The 22699-nt window shown below is 43.8% G+C and overlaps 1 protein-coding gene across 2 annotated transcripts; it reads right to left on the reverse strand.

Annotated features, from left to right (window-relative positions):
- Positions 1 to 9885: 9885 nt before the first annotated feature.
- Positions 9886 to 21990, reverse strand: Naxd (NAD(P)HX dehydratase). Of its 2 annotated transcripts, none has more exons than XM_080270513.1 (2): positions 21910 to 21990; positions 9886 to 11262 (listed from the first exon to the last, which is right to left on the reverse strand). In XM_080270513.1, the coding sequence occupies exon 2, from the start codon at positions 11257 to 11259 to the stop codon at positions 10333 to 10335; it is 927 nt and encodes a 308-aa protein (XP_080126639.1). In that variant the 5' UTR covers positions 11260 to 11262; positions 21910 to 21990; the 3' UTR covers positions 9886 to 10332. The 2 variants fall into 2 exon arrangements, with proteins under 2 accessions (XP_080126639.1, XP_080126638.1); XM_080270512.1 differs by lacking the exon at positions 9886 to 11262 and adding an exon at positions 13288 to 14817 and having other exon boundaries at positions 21910 to 21976.
- Positions 21991 to 22699: the final 709 nt, after the last annotated feature.

The raw sequence follows: 22699 nt of genomic DNA on the forward strand, positions 1-22699 counted from the left end.
AAAAAAAAAAAAAAAAAAAACTGCATAGTCCCATCCACTCAGGTCAGCATCTGGTGAAAAGGGAAAAATCTCTCTCTCTGTCTTTGCACAGCACCACGCATGAGTTTGCGTATGGGTGGAGTAGTTAGTGGTGATGCACAGCCACTGGAAGGTTAGCACAGCCTGAGGTGTGGCTCGCAACACAACGCTACCCAACCTGAGCTGGGTTAATGAATCTCACAATCCACACATTATAATGAATGTCCAAGTGATATATAGCAACACTCAAGGGGGTCCAAGAGTCTCTTGCATGATGTACACTCGATCAAAAAAGTATCGGTGCACAAGGGGTGCGATGCCTACTGAAAAGGTTTGAACAACTGCTGACATTACCAATGTCTCATTGTGTATCATCAGTGTCTGTCTATATAAATATTACATTTGCTATATGTCTGCAAGAGGATATTGCTAGTTGGCGATACATAACACCTCCCGACATCAGGGCTACCAACGTGTGGTAGGTCCGATACTAATATTTCAGTGACCTTCGTTCTGTGGTCCCAAATGTTTCACGCATGTTGTGCACCGATACTTTTGTGACCAAGTGTACATCTGTTCTTTCAAATTTCACTAATCTTGAATGTTAGTCCCTGACAGTGGCCACCAAAAGCTGACCAATTGATAGTGTTGAGTGCAATGCTTTATTATAAAAAAATTAAATAAATAAATAAAATGAAAGCCAGATTATTATTATAGAAGTTAAACAAGATTGTGCTACTTGTTCCCAAGAAATTAATTTGAGGCTGGAAATATAAGACATAATATCATGCTTAATGAAAGTCATTGCATGGTGGCAAACCAACTGACTTTGTACAAGAATTATATGTATTGTAATATATTATTGTTGTCATTAGGTTTGCTTACCCTTTCACCCACATCAATTTTATCCACATTTAGGAAAATGGCTAATGAGGCACAACTGAAAAGGAAACTACCAGTAACAACACAAGTAAAAAGGCTGTTTGGATTTGGGGATACCTATCTATCTATGTACCTGTCTATATATCTGTATATCTATCTATCTATCTATTGCCTGACGCCATAACCCTGTAAGGGATGGCCATTTGACTTTGAGTTATTTGTTTTACGGGGAGGGGCCCTAACCCTCCACCAACCCACTTGTTGACATGTAGGGAGCACATATGGTTTGGTTATATGGTTACCACCCAGTGTTGTAAGTGGTTTCTTGGCTTACAGGAAACCATTTGGCTTGTCACTCAATGTAAAGCCACCTTTAAGGGAAAGAAAAGCAATAAGAAGTGACAGGAAAGATGGGAGAAACAAAAAGAGAGGAGGGCAGGCATAGTAAATAATGATAAAGGCTAAGGAAGAAGTAGGCAGCACTACATCAAGTGAGTGGATGATGGTTGCCACCACCTACCACCACACTATTACAGTTATTCCTCAATTATTCGGATGTCCATTACCCACATAATCCATTGCCTGGACGCTGTGATCTGGCTGTTTGAAACCATTATTCGGATGTTTTTCCATTTTACCCGACAAAATGCATGCGTCCAGGTGCAAATTATGGCCGCAGGAACATTTTCACGCCTGGTTGGGCGGAAATAACCCTGTGGCGCCACCCTGTCTGGCTGGGTAATTCAGGGACCCCCTCAGTTGTACTCAGTTCCTGCATGGCAACAGTGTAGTGAACAGCTCCTCTTGGACAGCTATGGCGGCACATGTGGTGGCTTTTGCGGTTGTTCCCCACCAGCTTCAGGCCTTGCTATTCCTTGCATGCCTCTTCCGAGGATGTGTGATGATGGCCCCTCCACCAGGGAATAGGAAGAGGGTAGTGCCGACTCTGGAGAAGTGGGCGATCCCGTCTAAGATTGATGTGGTATGGCTGTATCGTGTGTTGACAATTTCATTCTTTTACCATGATTTTATTCAATTTTACCATTATGTTTTGTGTGCTCACTGCATTTTTCTCGAGTAGCCAGTTTTGTCATGTTTTCATGTCATTGCAGGGTATGGCCCTGCACTCCTGCAATGATAATTGTTTGTCTGTGGTTGATGGGTCTGTTTGACCATGGTAACTGCTTAGCTGTGGTTTATGGGTCTGCTTGACCAGACAGAGTAACAGGAAGAAGTGTTGTATGATGTACTGTCGTGGCCTTTTACACTGGCTTTCAAAGTCAGGTTATGTACGAAGGGGGCCCTGGGGAAAGTCCATTATCCGCATGGTGCCATTACCCGGACATGCCTTTGGCTTTATTACGTCGGATAATTGAGGGATTACTGTATTCACATCCAGTGGATGAAATAATTAACCCGCGGCGTCCCGGGGACGTACTTCCACGTCCTCACGTTTTGTCACAGCTAATCCCGGGGACGTACTTCAACGTCCTGCAATTGCAAGGTTCATAATTTCCACAATTTTCAATTTTCGCGAGTCATTTTTGGTACGTATACTCGTGACACCTTCCTCAACAAGATGCCAGGCAGAGACAATGCCTTACCCAGCATGACCTCCCCCCCCCTGCATGCCATTGTCTCAGCAATTCACCTGTTATCAGTGACCTGGCCAGTATAGCCATGTCATGCCACGGTACGAAATTCAGGGCCAGAGTGATTCCCCAATCAATGACAATGTGGAGGACAAACTTTACATAGCATTAGAGGAAGAAACAGTTAGAAATGATGATCAGGTAATGTGGCAAAAAAAGGTCAGGTATTAGTGAGTGAAACAATGCTTATAATGCCTATATTACTGCTTGAAAACCAATATACAGTACTCTTGTACTACATATAAATTCGTAACAGTAAATAAATAAATACCGTTTATGAGTGGTGTGAAATAGTTATCCTCCCATGGAACTCGTTTTCTTTGGTGCCAGCCTGATAGAAAACTCAGCAAGGTAAGGAGGCTCTCCTACCTGTAATGAGTATTTTAAACCTCAGGTGAGCGATTTCTCTATGAATTTTCGATGTTTCTCACCAAAAGCGAAAGTTTTAGCAAAAAAAAAAAAAGGGTAGAAAAATGGTCGGGATTGGGGGGTACCAGTGGTCAAAAAGTGGTCGGGACGGGGCGGGTTAAACCAGATGACCAGTTCTGGCTCATGACTGGTACTAAAATTTAGAACTGAAGGAATTATCTCAATCTATTACACAAAATATGTCAGCTGTGAAGAATGAAATATAACTGGAAGTCAGCTGAGAATCACTTACTTTCATTATCACTGCAGAGATGACAGTTGTTAGGCGGTGCAGGGATCACCTCTTTAACTACTGCCTGCACATGATGAATCTTCTTTGATTTGCCCTCACAAAGAAACTGGCGAAGCGTGTCTCAGATGTTTCACCTTCAGAACTGTGATGGCTGTGGAGGAAATTTGGCTGAGAGACTCCATATCATCGTCTAATCTGGGTCTCTTAGTGTTATTACCAATCTGGGTTCTCTGTCTTTTGTTGAATCATCTGGTGACTCCCCTTGCGCTGGCTCTCTGTCTGTTCTTGTACTGTCAAGCAGTTATTTGCCTTCAGTGTGTTGATTTCTGGGGGTGAAAATATTGTTATATCAACAAATTGTTCCCTGGTGGACATATTATGATGTATAGTGATCTCATATTGATGATTTTTTGGGGTGAAAATATTGTTACATCAACATTTTGTTCCCTAGTGGACATATTATGATGTATAGTGATCTCATATCGAGTTCTAAGTTCTCCAAGTCACGCTGTGAAAACTGTTGATGTTAGTGTACCATCCATGACTCTTAGAACAGTGACACTGTCATTAGAACCACTCACTGGCTGATATTGCACCACCATCCCTTGATTTTGAGATGCTTGGACACACCGTGTTTGAAAGACTGGAGGTCACAGGCAGTAGGAATATCAGTGGGGGACAGTTCCGGAGTTGACCTGTTGCATACAAGAAGGGCTGGGAGTAGCAGTTAACTCTTGCGTTAGAGAGTTGGATATAAAAAGGGATGAGAGTTTGCTGCAAGACAGGTGCTACACGCACGCCATAGTGGGGGAGGGATGCAAGTAGACAGTTCAGAGGAGCAGTGACCACTGAAGTAGTGATACAAAAGAGATAAAGACGCAACAGTGCCACAAAGAGACAAAGGTTGAAGGAAGCCAGTAAGAGGAGGAGACTTAATGAGATGAAAAGCCTTGGACTCCACCCTGTTGAGAAGAGCTGTATGTGGGGAGCCTCCCCCCATGGGAGTTGAACTCTACACAGGGGCAAATAAGACCCGTGTATAAAGTCAATAACTGTGCAGGGGTAAAGAAGTCATGGAGTCAGTTTACCTCACCCAATCTTTTGGAATTTACCAGAGGTAATATGTTCTTTCCAAGATGAATCCTGAGAGAATGAAACCCCAAGTATGTTTAAAGCAGATGCAAGATTGAGCTGGATGTTGTTAAAAATTAGAGGGTACTCCCTGTGGAAGATTGTCAGGTTGATAGATTTAAGAACGGAGTTTTTGATGCATTACAAACAACAAGGTTATTTTTACCCCAATCAGAGATATGAGCCAAGTCAGACATCAGGTGTGCCATAACATCATCCCTTGTTTGGTGGAGTAACTGGTGAGATGGATGCTGAAACAAGCAGATGGAAAAGTGACAGGTGGAGTCATCAGCGTATGAGTGGGTAGGATTAGATGTACAGCTAAGGTCACTGATAAATAAAAGGAAGTTGGTGATAGGACAGAACCCTGAGGAACGTCACTATTGACAGCCCTAGGAGAAGAACGGTGGCTGTCTACAACAGCAGCGACAGAATGACCAGAAAGAAAGCTAAGAGATGAAGGCGCAGACAGGCGGATACGAACTGTAAGAGGGTACTTTGGAAATTAAAGGTTATGCCAGACTCGGTTGAAAGCTTTTGAGATGTCAAGTGCAATGGTACAGCTTTCACCAAGGTCCTGAAAGGATGACCAGGAGTCTTAAAGGAAGGTGAGATCACCAGTGGAGCATCCCTGGCAGAACCAATACTGATGATCAGAAAGAAGGCTCTGTATCCCCACATCTCATGTGGTCCCGTCAATGAGTAAGTATAAGTTAAGTTCAAAGGGTGGCCGGAAGACGCTTGCGGCTATACACGTCAGCTGGCGTTGCTCTAAGCCCAAAATCATGACTGCTATACACATCACCCAGCGGTTAGGGGTTAAATCCCATACACAGTGGTCTGGTTTCACAGGACAACACAGTGTCACAAGTGAATTTATATCAGTTTTACAATGGCGAGGACTGAGATATATATAAAAGTTAGATTCAGATTAGGTTATTTAATAAGGTTACTGATCTACAGTAAACCCTCGCTACACCGGATCAATGTAGGGGAAGCCCGATCTGATAAAGCTAATATACCGACAAATCCGCTGGTCCGCCCCTGGAGTGGGATTTCAACCACACAATGAAAAATGAGTAAAATAGCCTATTCTAGTACTAATAATGAAAACTATACCCATTTTACACTAACCTGGCCCTTAATTTCACACTCTTGTCATTGCACTTTCTTCGTGACTCGCTCAAGTGGGTGAGAAAACCGCCGCCAGTGTAAGTACCTGCATTCTGGGTCACGCCACATACAGAAAGTGATCCGGCAGGCCTGTCTCAAACGCCCCTTGTAACGAATATGTTAATTGCAAGTGTCTGGTGGGCCCAATGTTGTCCAATAGGGCCATGTGGTTCTTCCCAATTGATGGATGGCGTCCGATATGTACGATGGTTTGTCCACGGCCCCACGACAAGTACATTAAATCCAATTTCCACCGTAGCATAGCAGAGTTAACCAAGTGACTACTATTATAACTTTTTTTTACAAGACTTTCCCCCCCCCCCAAAGACATGAAACTTACAGGGTGGGGGGCCTGCATATGACTCAATAATGAGAGTCAAAACCGTCCAAAATACATCGAAAAAATCTGAAAAATGCGTTGTACACCAGCAATGCCGTGGCTGTAGCAAAACAAAACAATAAACAAAATCATCTTGCCCCTAAACATTAGCATATGGGACTGCACAACGAAGGGCTGATGTACATTAAATGAATAAGTCATGCAATTGCTACCAACAACATGAAGTTGCAAGAAGAAAATCGTATGTTGCTCCTCAAATGCTGTTGTGCCACCTTTAAAATCCCCATATTGGAGTCTGCCTTACTGCAGCCACAATCTTGTATGGCCTGGAAGCCAATCCAAATGCCTTTAACAATTAATTACCTCAACTACTTCCACATCTGCTGGAAACTTCTCCGAATGAGAAATTACGAATACTCGTCCTGTAGTCAATATTTTCACCTTTATATCTTCCTCTCGCCCTTGGTTTCGGAGACCTTAATATCTACAAAGTATATTTTAGCTGGATAAATGAGTGGTCATGTACTGTCTATGAATATCTGCAATAAAGATGAGCTAATCAGAATGAAGCTCACCTGTTCCTGCTGCTGGATGTTTCACGATTGAACCACAGGCTGCGGGGCTTTTCCTCCTCGTCCGCCACTCCGCTAGAAGAGAAGGTTCTCGTACGTTTTACCTACGTTCAACTTATTAAGAAGTTTCTGGTGTCTGCAAACACCATGTTAATGTAATCAGTAAAGAAAGCAAAGTTAATCTAAATATCCAGTAATATAAAAACCTATAAATAAAACTACATAATCACTTTCGGGAATGTTCTACGAAAATAAATCTAATTTGAATGTCAAAAAGCCCTCCCATCTACACTCGCGCCTCTTTTGAAACCTGTTTCGTCAATATGCTCTTTTTACCTTAACCTGACCCAGAACTGATGGCTCTTCGTCTTGAATGTTTCATTGTGTTAACACACTGACACAAGTATATGATGCTAGCCACAAAGAAGCGCTATGGAAAGGATGTAATATCCTAGTATAGTACTTGCTTATTCTGCCACTGAGCTCATGATATTAGCTTAAAAAGGAGAAATATCTGGAACAAGTTAAGATGAAACTACTATAAGCCGCTTTCTTCCAACTTATACTATTTTTCACTCAGCTCCTTGATTTCTTTCTGAATCCTTATTAAACTCTGCTCTGGCTTATCCCTAGTGCTGGAGAGGGTTGCCTTCATGTGGTGGCACAAATATAATTGGGTGCAAGAGCTGTCTGGTTATACACACGTCTCTCAATTGGTTCCTAATCCCCCCAAAAGGAGAATGGTGGACTGCAGAAGGGTAATGGAAGTCAGTATGTTCACCGAATTCACGTGAAGATGAGCCTGGGGTTGCAAGTAGTCATGTACAGCAATGCTGCTGCTACTACTACTATGGAAACTACTGCTGCCACTACTAGTACCACTATGGCAACTATCACTACTACTACTACAGTTGTTTCATCTTACCTTGGCCCAAAATTTCTCCTTTTGCAGCTTATTTCATGTGGCTTAGTGGAAGAAAAGGATAATGGCACTAGATGTGGATGTGGTTGAAAAGATTAGGAGAAATACACTGAGGTGGTTTGGACATGTGGAGAGAATGGAGAATGAAAGACTGACTAAGAGGGTGTATGTAGGTGAGGTGGAGGGAGGGAGAGGGAGGGGTAGACCGAGGATGAGGTGGAGGGATGGAGTTGAGAGGTATATGAGGGAGGGGGGGGTGAGTTGGGGGGAGGGGAGTCAAATGGTGGGTGACAGAGTGACTTGGAGGCGTTTTGTCTGCGGCCACCCTTTGCGGGATTAGGGCGTCGGGCTATAGATAGATAGATAGATAGACTATATCCTTTCCACAGAACTTCTTCATTACTATCATCATATTCATGTCAATCTGTTGTCAATTTTAAACCAAGTTAAAGTCAAAAGAGTAGGCTATGCGCATCTCACACCTTCCCCTTAACTCCCTTCCCTTTCGTTTTATTTTTGCTATCATTGCTTGGGGGAAAAAATAATCTAAGTGGAGGGGTTACATTGAGCTTTCACTAATCTGCTTTCATCCGAATGAACTGGGCCACTGTCACAATTGAAATGCTAAGTCGTGGTTGCATTAAATTCAGTGAGCCTCAATGGGAATGTGTCCTTAGTCAAAATAACCCTTTAATCTGATTACAGTTTAATGGCAATTTTTGTATCCATTGCCCAATCTTTTACTGCCCAATTGTAAACACTGGGGCAGTGTTAGTTTAGTCTACCCAGTCCAGCCTTTGGTTCCTTCTTCCTTGCATTAAAAAAAAAAAATAAAAAAAAAAAAGATACGGCAGGTGACAAGTTGCTCTCCATCATGTAGCAGATTTGCGAGTAATAAACCTTAAACCTTCCCTTGGACATAAACCCTTATGGGACACATCCATTTGTTATGCCTTACCCCACTAGACCACAAAGCATCTATTTGTTGGTTATGTGATTCCAGTTCAGTGTACCAGAATGGTTTCCTGGTCATTGGCACTGATGAGAAGCCAACACGTGGTGATGCTGTGACACTGGGTGGAGCAACTGCAGCATCCACCCAGGAGCCAAACCTCATATTTTCCTAAATTTCAGTGTGGGAAGCTATGGGAAGGATCCTGGTGAGGTGCTGTCTGTCAAAATGGGGTACCTCTACAGGGTGTATGTACTATACTGTACCTGTAGGATGGCCCCACACAACCGTTTGATTACATGTGGTCGACAAGTTTGCACGGCAAGGCAGACCAAGGTTAAGCATCATCAACAACAAGAAACCATTTGGCTTGTCACTCACTGCTGAGTCAATTAAAGGCTGCACTACATCAGGTGAGTGGTTGGTGAGCATCCCCATATACGGTAGAGCCGTAAAAATGCAGTTATATATTACATTATATCTTTAGATACAAAGATAGATTTACAACTAAGCAAAGAAAATACAGTTGATAAGAAATAACAGTACCGTAAAAGCCAATCCTATTTTATTCCCTTCAAAATGTAGGGTGGAGAGGTATATGAGAGAGGGGGGTGTGAGTTGGGAGCAGGGCAGTGAAATGGCGGGGGACAGGGCGACTTGGAGGCGATTTGTTTGTGGCCACCCCAAACGGGATTGAGGCGTCTGGCAATAGATAGATAGATAGAAAATGTAGGGGCCCAAACCTAGGCTATCACAGTCTAGTATATCAAGGATAGATAACCGACTTCCCCTGATGGCATCATGTGATCAAAAAGTCTCCAGCCACCCCTCTGGGACTGAATCTATGTACAGGTATTCCCCGCTATACAATCCATCACTATACGATACCCTGCCTATCGATGGCTAGTCCCCAGTTATCCAATGGGTTTTGTTTTTTTGAACCGATTTTGATATTTTTGTCTCAAATTTTGTGTTAAGGTTGATTTGTAAACTGTTTCACGACTTAGATTAATGTGTTTTGGTCATAGGTGGGGTGAACACTGTCATTTTTGGGTACAGTTTACTAAGTTTGATTTTTTTCCTGACTTATTTTTGATGATTTTCATATTTTATTACTGGGTTTAGGTGAGTTATAAACTGCTTTTAGGCTTAGTTTAACTTGTTTTAAAGCTATATAGGGGTTTAGGTGAGCTAGAAACGTTTTTGGAGTTATTTGGGTGGGTTTTGGACTTGGTTGGGGGGGGGTAATCCCAAGGCTCCCAAACTCATCCCTATTAGAACGTCCCCATTTAATAATACCTGAGCTCAACGATGGGTTTTCCTAAATGCGTCTCATCATTATAGAGAGGATGACCTGTATCTCCATGACTCCGACTGGTGCATTCTGACCGCTACACCACCAAGCTTCCTCATATTAACAAGAAATACAAGAGTTTGTTTAATTCACTGCATATATTTGACAAGAGATATCAGAGTACAGGAAGGAATTATGCTTAAAATATAGATAAAGAACAACAATGATCAGGGTACAGGAAGTTCTGTTTAATATAAATATTCAAGATCAAAGACAGCAACTATCAAAATACAGTAGCTACAGGAAATTTTGTTTAATACATATAAGCTCAGACAGAACACAAAATACAAGAAATTCTGTTTAACCCATACAAGATATAAATAGAATACAGTTGTTACCAAATAATAAAATCAGTAGTAGTTGCAATCCCAGGCTTATCTGGATGTGAAACCAGTGGACTAAAGGTTAATGCTATTTCCTGCACTCCACCATCCTCCTTTCATGGGACAGGGAGGAAACTGAAGGAAGTTTGTAAAACCGGGCTGTGGGGGTGACTGGGGGATTGGTGGAAAATTGTGCTGAATGCAGTGGGAATGTAGCTAAGTAGGAATGATGTGAGTGTTACTGTGGTGTGTATTACACACTTTAGTCGTGCCTACAGTAATGAATCAAAGACATCATGGCACCACAGTCATCATGGCAACACACTGTGGATATTATTAAGATACTGTTCATTCACTCCTTGACTTTATCAGGGAATAGTGTGGTGAATGCAAATGGAATGTGGTTAAGTATGTCTGATGTGAGTGTGGCTTGTGCATGTGTGTTGAACGCCTTGTGTGCAGCAGTGCGTGTGAGTGCCGTGGCAGCCCAGCCAGCAAGAACAGGAGGCGGCAAGGCTGGTGTCTCCCCTGAAGCTGCAGCTGCACTGTTGGCCCAGTGAAGGAACGTAGCTGCTGCTCCGCTGAGCAGGTCACCCTGGCCACCACAGCGGCGTGGTGACCCAGGCAGGTTGCAGGTCACCACGGTATCTCCACACACAATCACATCCACATCACCCTTGCACAACACCGCCACACCCAGAAACTTGGCCAGTCGCTGCACATGTTCTACCTGCACCGCATCTTGTTGCAAATCTGTTTGCATGATGCAGCGATAAAGACGAGCAAACTCCTTCCTGTTGGGGGTCAGCAAGGTGTTGGGGCTGGGAGAGAAAGTTTCATAATGGTTGTCAAGGTACTTGAGAGCATCAGCATCAAGTATCAATGGCAACTGGCGGTCACAGGCAGCTTGCACGATCTGCCCAAGTGCTGACATGGTTGTGGGTCGACTGCCAAGCCCCGGCCCGGCCAAAAGCACATGCAGTCGACCAAGTAAGTCCCCCACCTCCTCAAGGGGGTTTGACAAGTCCAACACTGGGTGAACCATCAGCTCAGGTGAGAAGGCCTTGACTGGAATGCTTGCCTCACGATGACATAATACATAGGCCAGGTCCGCACCCACACGTAGGGCCGACATGCCAGCGAAGTAAGGGCCACCGGTGTAGTCTGGCGAGCCTCCCACCACCCCTATGCGCCCTGCCTGGCCCTTGTGTGCCGATGGCGTCAGTGGCGGCACAATGCCACACACCGCATCCTTCATCTCATCAATGCTCCACGACATCACCTGCCAACACAATACCTGTAGAGTATACTACTACAGCAAAACCTTAATAAGTTAGCATTCATTGTCAATTTTAAATAAGTTGGTATGAATACCCATATGCTCTCAGATTTTTTTTTTTTTTTATTATTATTCTGACAATTAAAGGTGTCCAGTCATCTCAACCAGCCCTCTGTGTTATGCCATGGCAGAATGTACTTTAATTTAGCATTAACCAAAATATCCCATCTATCACCTCTGTCAGCTACTGTGCTTGTTTATCTATATACTGCTAAATGCCTTGATCCTGTAACAAGTGGTCACAAACAAATCACTCCCATGTCACTCTGTACTCCACCAACAAGCTGCACTCTCTCCAGCTGACACCTCCCTTTCTCATATACCTCTACACTCCATCCTTCCATTTTATCCTTGGTCTCTCCTTCCCCTTCCTCCACCTCACTCACATAGACTCTCCTAGGCAGTCTCTCACTTTCCATCCTCTTCATATGACTGAACCATATAAATTATTTCTCCTAATGTTAGAATTTCTAGCACATCCACATGTCACCTAATACAGTGTCAACAGTAGTGTCTCTCCTCGCTAGCAGTGCTGGTAAGGGTTACCTTAAAGGGGTTGGTAATGTTTAATGTTACTTGACTGTGGTGGTGATGGAGAGGGGTGCTTTCACATGGTGCACCAATTCTGTTGGCTGGTGGAACAACCTGATTATACAAATATGCCCCAAGTCCCTTCCTACCCCAAGCAAGATGTCGGACTGCCAGAGCAGGGCAGTTTCAGCCTGAAGTTCACCAGGTTTATGATGAACCTAGGGCAACAACTACTACTACTCCTAGATTGTGGTAGGAAATAAGGAAGGGAATAGTGTCTGGTAGTGGTCTGTTTATGAGTTGCATTTTGTTGATGGATACTGAAGAAAAAGACAGTTGTACTTCTTATGGTGCTGATGAGGGACACCTTCATGTGGTGGCACCAATATGCATGGATGGTGGAACTGCCAGGTTATACAAACTTCCCCTAATCCCCTTCGCTATCCCACAAATGAAGAATGGACAACAGATGATAAGCAACTTCATCCTGCACTCCATCAAGTCCTCATTCACATAAGGCTGGGTTTGCAACACTACTACTACTACTATTACTACTACTACAACTGCTGCTACGTCTACTCTTATATTCACTGAAACAGGTGGCACAGGGTCAAGTGAAGACTATGCCTAATTGACATAAGTAATACTCATATTTCAATATAAGTAATATATAAACCATAATGACATAGATAAACAGGCAAAAATAGAGAGAGAGAGAGAGAGAGAGAGAGAGAGAAGGAACAGGTAAAGTGAGAGAATCCGAGGTATCCTGCATGGTTGTCAAGCTTCCAACAAAAACAATAAGGAGAGAGAGAGAGAGAGAGAGAGAATCTTTTTCCTTTATTCATGTTACTTCCAGAGCAGAACTCTAGTAGTGAAGGAAATAATGATGGCAATTTAACCACACAGTTCCATTGCCTGGCTATATAAACGCACCTCAATATCCTCCTTGTTCAATTATTACCATCACTAAAGCACAAGTGACAACTGGATATTTAATACTAGTTATTGCCAGAAATTTTATTCAGGTTAGGAAATATGGCCATAGAGGGTACAAAAAAGTGTTCAGGTTAGGAAATATGGCCATAGAGGGTACAAAAAAGTGTTCAGGTTAGGAAATACATCAAAGCCATACAGGGTTAAAAAAAAAAATTGTTTTGCGTCAAAGTGTATACAGAAATTCCTCACTTAATACAGTAGACGTGTTCATAAAAATTACTTTATTGTGTTATGGGAAGGAATATCTATCTATCTATCTATCTATAACCAGATGCCTTAATCCCGTATAGCAGGGCAATAAATTAACTGCCACCATGTTGCTCTGTCCTTTGCCATTTGACTGTACTTCCCCCAATTTACACTCCCTCTCTTATACATATCTCTACTCCATCCCTCCATCTCATCCTCAGTCTCCCCCTCCCTCTTCCCCCCTCCACCAGACTAATATACACTCTCCTAGTTAGTTTCTCTCATCCCCGTCCTCTCCACATGGCCAGGTGAAAGTGTGTTACCACAATATGAGGAATTATTATACATATTAAAACAAACAAACTCTACCATACTGTACTGCCACAAACACTTTCACATACTCATTTTGCTGACTGCACCTCAACATTCTCTTGCAGGTTATTTATATATATTTATTGTGTATATATGAGAGAATACATGGCCATAAGTGTGTGTGTGTGTGTGTGTGTGTGTGTGTGTGTGTGTGTGTGTGTGTGTGTGTGTGTGTGTGTGTGTGTGAGATGGTTATTTAATTGGTGTTACATATAGCACTGTGCTCTACATCACTGTTTAGCACTCAAAAGTGGTATGACAATTGTTTGATCACTGTCCCTGAATTTCCAAATGAATACTCATATGATGTGTCTGGTCACTGGACATTAAGGTGATTCTGTGACCAAGCTAAACCACTCAAATTAAAATAATTTTCTCGTAAAGGCACTCAGACACACTTGGGTACAGCATGGACACAATTATCATGGCAACAAAGTTATCATTGTAAAACACAGCATACATTATTATGAAACTGCTTATTCCTTGACTTTATCAGGGAATAGTGTGTTGAATGCACTGGGAATGTAGGTAAGCATGTCTGATGTGAGGGTAGATCGTCCATGTGTGCTGAACGCTTTAGCAGCGGCGGTGCGTGTGAGTGCCGAGGCAGCCCAGCCAGCCAGAACAGGGGGTGGCACAGTTGGTGACTCCCCTGAGGCCGCAGCCGTGCCATAGGCCCAGTAGAGGAACGTGGCTGCGGTCCCACTGAGCAGGTCCCCCTGGCCACCACAGCGGCGTGGTGACCCAGCCACATCGCAGGTCACCACTGTGTCACCATACGCAATTACGTCCACACCACCTTTGCAAAGCACCGTCACACCCAGGCGCTTAGCCAGCCGCTGCACGTGTTCTGCCTGTACTGCATCCGCACGCAGTTCTGTCTGCATCACCGAGCGGTAGAGGCGGGCCAGCTCCACCCTATTGGGGGTCAGCAGTGTGTGTGGGCCTGGGGTGAGGGTGTCAAAGTTGTCATTGAGGTAGAAGAGAGCATCAGCATCCAGCACCAGCAGCAACTGCCGGTCCCGGGCTGCCTGCAGGATCTGGCCAAGTGTGGCAAAGGTGGTGGGGCGCCGGCCCAGCCCTGGCCCAGCCACCAGCACATGTAGTCGTCCCAGCAGTTCCTCCACCTCCCCCAGAGGGTCGGTCCCATCCAGCACCGGATGCACCATCAGCTCGGGCGAGAAGGTCTTTATGGGCACACCAGCCTCGCGGTGACAGAACACATGAACCAGGTCAGCCCCCACACGCAGCGCCGACATGCCAGCAAAGTACGGTGCTCCTGTGTACTCCAGTGAACCTCCCACCACCCCAATGCGCCCAGCCTGGCCCTTGTGTGCCGACGGTATCAGCGGTGGCACAACGCCACACACCAATCGACGCAACTCATCGCTGCTCCACGACATCACCCTGCCAACACCACAACATGTCACACAGAACCTATGTTGACCCAAACATCTAAACACAATTGCATAGTGGCTTGTTTTTACTTAAATGAATTGGGTCACTCCCATAATCTAAGAGTAAGACCACAACCACACTGGTAGCAAGTGATTTTCCTCCAGTCTTCTTCCAATGGGGTGTAATAAGTAATCTATCCCTGTGCTGGTAAGGGAGGCATTCCAAGCTGAAGATGTGAATGAAACATCAGCTATGACCTGCTCAATACCCATTTTATGTCACTGGCCATGTGGTCTAAAGTGAGAAAATCTGACTGTTAACTCTCCTCATGTGGACCTGTGCAACCTTGCATTATTACTTGTTCCTGCCTGTTTACAAGTGTGGCCATTTGTATGGGTTATAATACTGCATGAAGGTGGAAAGGGATGCCTTCATGTGGCAGCATCAATATACTCAAGCATCTGAGTTGCCTGGTTATACAAATATCCAGCAACTGCCTAGTTATACAAATGTCCCTCAACTGCTTCCCTAGCCCTCACAAGGTGGATGGGGGACTGCTGGAAAAGGGCAGTTTCAGCCAGCAGTCCACCAGGTTCATGTCAAAAAGAACCTGGGACCACAACAACAACAACTATAACTCTCAACCCAATCAAAACAATTCTTTCACATTATATCCTACCAACTGCCGGGGAATTATAACTGGCTTACGAGACACACTTCATATCAATGTAGAAGGAAAACTGGGAGGGTATGAAGGTGGTGAAAGGAGGTAAAAAGTGGAGGAAGGGAGATATGGAGCAAGAGGGAAGAGGAAAGGGAAGGGAGGAAGGCAGTGAAAGTAAAAGAAAGGAGAGGGAGGGAGGGAAGGAGGAAGTGAAGGTGACGGTGAAGGGAGGGAGTGTGGGCGACAGAAGAGGAAAAGGTTGGGAGGCTGGCACTGGAGGAGAAAAAAAAAGGAAGGAAGGAGAATGGGTACAGAAAGAGGAAGTGAAGAAGGTAGTGCAGGGAGGAAGAAATGGAGGAAGAGAGAGAGAAAAGAAATGCAAGGAGACAAGGAAAGAGAAGGGAGAAAGGTACTGGAGGAAGCCAAAGCAGAAGGAGGAAGGAGGAACAGAAGAGGGAAGTGGAGGGAAGAAAAAAAATGGAGGTAGGGAGAGAGGAAAGAGTAAACAAGGTAAAAGGGAGAGGAAGGAAGCACTACAGGAAGAGGAGAAGCAAACGATGAGGGAAAGGAAGAGAGAGAGAAGAGTGAATTGGAGGAAGGCAAAATGTGGAGAAAGGGAGGGAAGGACAGGAAAAATGAGAGGAGAATTGAGAGGGGAAAAGGAAGGAGGAATGCATGCAGGTAAAGTCGAGAAGAAGGAGGAAGGTAGAGAAGAGGAAAGTGGAGAGAAAGATACTGATAGATAAAGAGACAGGTAGTTCAACATAGATACAAATGGACAAATAGACAGAGAGAGAGAGAATAGAGAAGGAGGAAGGTAGAGAAGAGGAAAGTGAAGAGAAAGATACTGATAGATAAAGAGACAGGTAGTTCAACATAGATACAAATGGACAAATAGACAGAGAGAGAGAGAGAGAGAATAGGGAAGTGGAGGGAGTGAGGGAAAATGCCTAGAATGTGTAGTATCCTAGACATTTGACAAGGCTCCAACATGGTATCTCTCTCTCTCTCTCTCTCTCTCTCTCTAACACATAACACCACACCTCACCACACATCACACTATACCATGAACCACACCACACCACACTACACTATATCAGATATCACACTGCACTACAATACACCACCACACCACACCATATCACACCACACCATATCATGCCATACCTCACCATACCATACTATACAACACACTACATTGCACCACACTAAACTATATTGACCACACCACTACATCACAGCACACCATACAACACCACACCACACTATAAGACACCACACCATACCACACCACACTACACTATATCAGACACCATACCACACCACACTACACTATATCAGACACCATACCACACCACACCACACTACACTATAAGACACCACACCATACCACACCACACTACACTATAAGACACCACACCATACCACACCACACTACACTATATCAAACACCATACCACACCACACCACACTACACTATAAGACACCACACCATACCACACCACACTACACTATAAGACACCACACCATACCACACCACACTACACTATATCAGACACCATACCACACCACATCACACCACACCACACCTTAAATACCTGTCTACCACAAGTTAAGTGAAAGAGATGCAGACAGTGAGTGTGTGTGAAAGGAAGGAGCCAGGTAGACTGACTGGCTGTGTGTGTGTGTGTGTGTGTGTGTGTGTGTGTGTGTGTGTGTGTGTGTGTGTGTGTGTGTGTGTAAAACTCTCTCTCTCTCTCTCTCTCTCTCTCAAGGACAATTAGGAAGGAAGGGACAGTGGAGATAGTGCGCTGTGACAAAATGAAGGAAGAGGTAATAATAGGATGAATGAATGAATGAGTGAAGTGAGGGAGGGAGAGAGTGAGGAAAAGGAAGGAGGGAAGGAAGGAAGGAAGGAAGGGAGGAAGGAGGATGGAAGGAAAGATGAATAAATGAATGAATGACTGAATGAATGGAGGGGAATGAAGAAAGGAAAGATTAATGAATGAATGATTGAATGGATGAATGGAGGGGAAGGAAGGAAAGAAGGAAGGAAGGAAGGAAGGAAGGGAAGGGAAGGGAAGGGAAGGGAAGGGAAGGGAAGGGGAGAGACAGAGAGAGAGAGAGGGGGGGGGGTAAGAGGTGTGATGCCAAAAATATCCACCTACTTGCCCCACACTACACCAAACCTTCCTATATATATAAAACACATGCTTCTTACCACTACCCCCTGTCTCACATCAAGGCCATAACTCTAACATTTCCTAACACATCATTCTAACACCTTCAAACATACACTAGCACCTTTTTTCTAACTTTCTATCATACCTTTAAACAATACATTAACTCACATCATCATTATCATCATCACCATCATCATCACTAAAACTAACCGGCACTAACCCTTTCACATATAACTATCATCATCACCATCACCATCATCATCATCATCATCATCATTATCATCATCATCTTCACAAACTTAACCCTTCACATATAAACTGCTAATGACTTATAATTATAGTGTATATACAGATACAGATAGATAGACAGATAGATAGATAGATAGATAGATAGATGAGAAGATTGACAAACCTGCTCTGTGGGAGAGGCAAGTGGCCAAACTGGACAGAGGAGATACACTAGAAGGGGGAGAGAGAGAGAGAGAGAGAGAGAGAGAGAGAGAGGAAGGAAAAAAGAGGGAGGGAGGGAGGGAGTAGGGAAGGAAAGGGGAGAGAGGAAATGTAGGTAAAATAGCTAATTCCTCTCCCTTTAATCCTGTACATACCACACTCTTAACCGTAGTAGTAGTAGTAGCAGAATATAATTGGTGTAGCAGTAGCAGTAGTATTGGTATGTAATTACTGTAATAGTAGCAGTACTGTGGTACCAGTAATAATAGTAGTTGTTGTAGTAGTAGTGATAATAACAGTAACAGAAACACAAGTTGTAGCAATGGTAGTGGCAACATTGTAGCTGCAGTTGATGTAATAATTTTAACAGTAGTCCTGGCACTGGTAATAGTAAATTAGTACTGTACAAGCAAGAGTAGCAGAAATGGTAACAGTCGTAGTAGCATAGTACAGTACAAGAACTGTTCTTCCTCTAGCCATATAATTTCCTTGCTGCTGTAGTGCATTTACTCAACCTCACTAAGATCTGTAACCCCTTCCACCTCACTAAGATCTGTAACCCCTTCCACCTCACTGATCTGTAACCCCTTCCACCTCACTAAGATCTGTAACCCCTTCCACCTCACTAAGATCTGTAACCCCTTCCACCTCACTGATCTGTAACCCCTTCCACCTCACTAAGATCTGTAACCCCTTCCACCTCACTAAGATCTGTAACCCCTTCCACCTCACTGATCTGTAACCCCTTCCACCTCACTAAGATCTGTAACCCCTTCCACCTCACTAAGATCTGTAACCCCTTCCACCTCACTAAGATCTGTAACCCCTTCCACCTCATCGATCTGTAACCCCTTCCACAACACTAAGATCTGTAACCCCTTCCACATCACTAAGATCTGTAACCCCTTCCACCTCATCGATCTGTAACCCCTTCCACCTCATCTGACTGCCAAGTGTAGTTAGACTGGTAGGTCACTTGAACTAGTAACCAAGGAGACTTATTCCTACCTTAAACCTAAGGTCACTGAATTTCACACAACCAGAACTTCACATTTAATCTATGCAAATGGCTTTCTCATAGCAGTAGTAGTACAGTAGTTTCAATAAGAGGCTCATCTGAATGTGCACCCTGTGGACTGCAGGCTTAAGTTAGCCTTCTCCTACAGACTACCATCCTTCTTTAGGGGGATGTATTAAGCCAAGCGATGTTTGTTTAATCAGGCAGTAGCGCCACATGGTCATAATGGTGCCACCACATGACGGTGTCCGTCTGCATCCCAGTTCTATCAGATGAACACAAACCTACTATATATACAGTAACATAGGAATTTAATCAGTTCAGGAAAAGCCACTCCTGTATGAGTTATTTGAGAGGAGCATGTCGAGTTACATGCAGAGACTGACAAACGAGGATGTGAGGGAGTGTTGTGGTGTGGATGTGGATGTGATAGAAAGCATTAGGAGAAATACACTGAGGTGGTTTGGCCATGTGGAGAGGATGGAGGGCAACAGAGTAACGAGGAGAGTGTATGTGAGTGAGGTGGAGGGGGGAAGAGAGAGGTTGAGGCTGAGGATGAGATGGAGGGATGGAGTGGAGAGGTATATGAGAGAGGAGGGTGTGAGCTGGGGGGGGAGGGCAGTGAAATGGCAGGGGACAGGGCGACATGGAGGCAACTTGTTTGTGGCCACCCCTTAGAGGATTATGGCATCTGGCAATAGACATATAGAAGTCTATATGTAACATCTCCAGTTTAAATAGCCTGTCTTAAACCAAACAAAATAATTAAGAAATAGCAAGACTAAAATGACCTTGAAGAGCAATATTCATGAGCAAATGCATGACATTTCCTAAAGTTTGACTCTTAAATGCATAAACTTATACATACAGTGTTTGCTTGTATTACTACCCAACCAATATGAACAAAATGAGTCACAGAACTAACAAGCTAGAGGGCCTGTTTAAACTTAATTGCTTCGAATCATCACCACTTTCGAAGATGAACAGTACCCATGCCTAAACGTAAATTGTCCTTTTGGCCTGACATGATTCTGCACCTGTTTACTGGTGGTTACTTGCCCATTCTTATACACTTTGGGGGATTCTACAACCATTTCAACGACCAGAATGAAAATATATATATATATATGAAAGGAAGTTCAAGATACTAGTTTACAAACACAGGTTATCAGGGGTCAAATAACAGGCAGGTGTTTTGAAAGGAAATACTGTACCTTACCAGGAACTGCAGAAAGTACCGCAGTAGTTACTGTAGTAGTAATAGCAATCCCAGGTTCATGTGAAACTAACCTCCTCCTGCAGCTCACCATCCTCCTTTTGGGTGATAAGGAGGGAGTTGAGGGAAATTTACCTACCTTGGCAACAGACCAGCTTGGTTATATTGATGTCACCACATGAAGGCATCCCTCCCTACCATCAAACTGCTTAGTACAATAATACTGCAGCTACCACATGTGGTTTACCATTATAACACACTGTTGTAAAAGCCCCCAACATACTTGTATACATTGGCCTTGGTCACCTAATGGAGGGTCTCCATGCTGCTCAATCTCTAGCAGCCTCCCTATTCAGTCCCTTATCCCTGAGGTAATATTAAAGCTACTGCATGTGATATATCATAAAAAATTCATTCATTCATTGCCAGACGCCATGTATCCCAAACGGGGTGGCAAAGGGCTTAGAGTTAATTGTTTTACAGGGAGGGGCACTAATCCTCCACCAACCCCACTTGACACGTAGGGAGAATGTTATGCCAACAGCATCTGGTGTTCCCAGGCGGTCACCCATCCAAGTACTAACCAGACCCAATGTTGCTTAATAAAGGATATACCGGTATATGAGTGTAAGACACAGCACAAAATCTGAGAACTACAGTATTGAGTGCGAGATGCTGAAAAAAAAAAGTCATCTGATGTTGTTCTGCTCTTGCAGTGCGCCATTCTCATTTCAGCGGACAGGGAAGTAGCTTGGGGATATTTGTATAACCAGGACACTGTGCCGGAAATGGCAGACCCATCCCAGTGTATAATGCACCTCAAGCCAATTTGAAAAGGAAATGTGACAGACAAAAAGTCTCTCTCTCTCTCATTAACACTACCCACTGGATGTGAAAATTTATTAGTATCTTCAGTGAGCTTGGAAAACAGGTCCCCTACCAAAACCAGAAAACCTATTATATTATTATCACTTTAATATGGCCTGAACCTGCCATCTCCCTAACTTAAATGTTGAAATAACTATGGCAATCAAGTGCTACGGTATGGTTCAGACCTGTTGGATTGTCTTCTGTCACTTCTATCTATCTATCTATAGCCCGACGCCCTAATCCCGCAAAGGGTGGCCGCAGACAAAACGCCTCCAAGTCACTCTGTCACCCACCATTTGACTACCCTCCCCCCAGCTCACCCCCCCCTCCCTCATATATCTCTCAACTCCATCCCTCCATCTCATCCTCGGTCTACCCCTCCCTCTCCCTCCCTCCACCTCACCTACATACACCCTCTTAGTCAGTCTTTCATTCTCCATTCTCTCCACATGTCTCTCTGTCACTTGCCAGGGTGAAATAAGCTACAACAGGGCGAAAATATGGGCTAAGTTAAGGTAAACGACCATAGGACACCAGAAATAAGACGACCGTGGCAATTATAATCTTATCTAATAAAACTTATCAGCCACACACATCCCTACCTCCTCCGTACTGTCAAACGCACTGACACGCGTGAAAACTTAGCTTTATCAATACTATATTTTATTATAAACATGCACATGCGGTTATTAAGTCTCACCTTGCAAGTGGAGGCCGAATTTTGGTGAATTTACTAAAGTCCCGTACGAGAAAGACAACCCAGCTGATCCACCCCCACAATCGTCAACACCTGTGCCTCTCAATCAATGTGATGTGTTAAAAATAAGGAAATTCTAATACAGATATTTATATCTAAACTAAAGACGCTATGAGTTATCACCTATTAATCCAATCAGCCAACACCAAAGACCACGCTACGTAAGAAAAAAAAGTTAAAAGTTCTAAGAAATCCTATTACTTGCCATTATATTTGTTTACATTAGAAACAGAAAACTGCGACCAGACGAAATAAAGGGGAAACTCTACAATTCTATTTCAATAGCCTATTTTAGTCAAGCGAGTGAGTTACAGGAGCCAGGGGAAGGAAAGGGGGAGAGGGATGAAAGGGAGGAACGAAGGAAGGAGGAAGGAAGGAGAAACAAAGAAGAGGGAAGAGGAAGGGAGGAATGAGGGATGAAGAAGGCAGGAAGAAGCGAAAAAGAAAGGGGAAGAGGGATCTAAGAAGGGAGGAGAGAGACTTGAAGAAAGGAGGAAGGAAAGAGAAAGAAGAAGGAAGAGGGAGGGAGGAAGGAAGGAAGGAATGAGAAAGAAGAAGGAAGAGGGAGGAAGGAAGGAAGGAATGAGAAAGAAGAAGGAAGAGGGAGGGAGGAGGAAGGAGAAAGAAGGAAGAGGGAAGGATGATGAAGGAAGAGATGAAAGAGAATCGAAGGAAGGGGGAAGGAAAGAGAAAGAAAGAAAGAGAAAAGAGGAAGGACGGAAGGAGGGAGGAG

The sequence above is a fragment of the Coenobita brevimanus genome, chromosome 41 (genome assembly GCF_032717465.1).
Source record: "Coenobita brevimanus isolate Jiangsu-jjx chromosome 41, ASM3271746v2, whole genome shotgun sequence".
NCBI lineage: Eukaryota > Metazoa > Arthropoda > Malacostraca > Decapoda > Coenobitidae > Coenobita > Coenobita brevimanus.

What these genes read in the sequence shown, in the direction of transcription:
- Naxd (XM_080270513.1), bottom strand. Translation starts at nt 11,259, where the DNA reads ATGTCGTGGAGCATTGATGAGATGAAGGATGCGGTGTGTGGCATTGTG.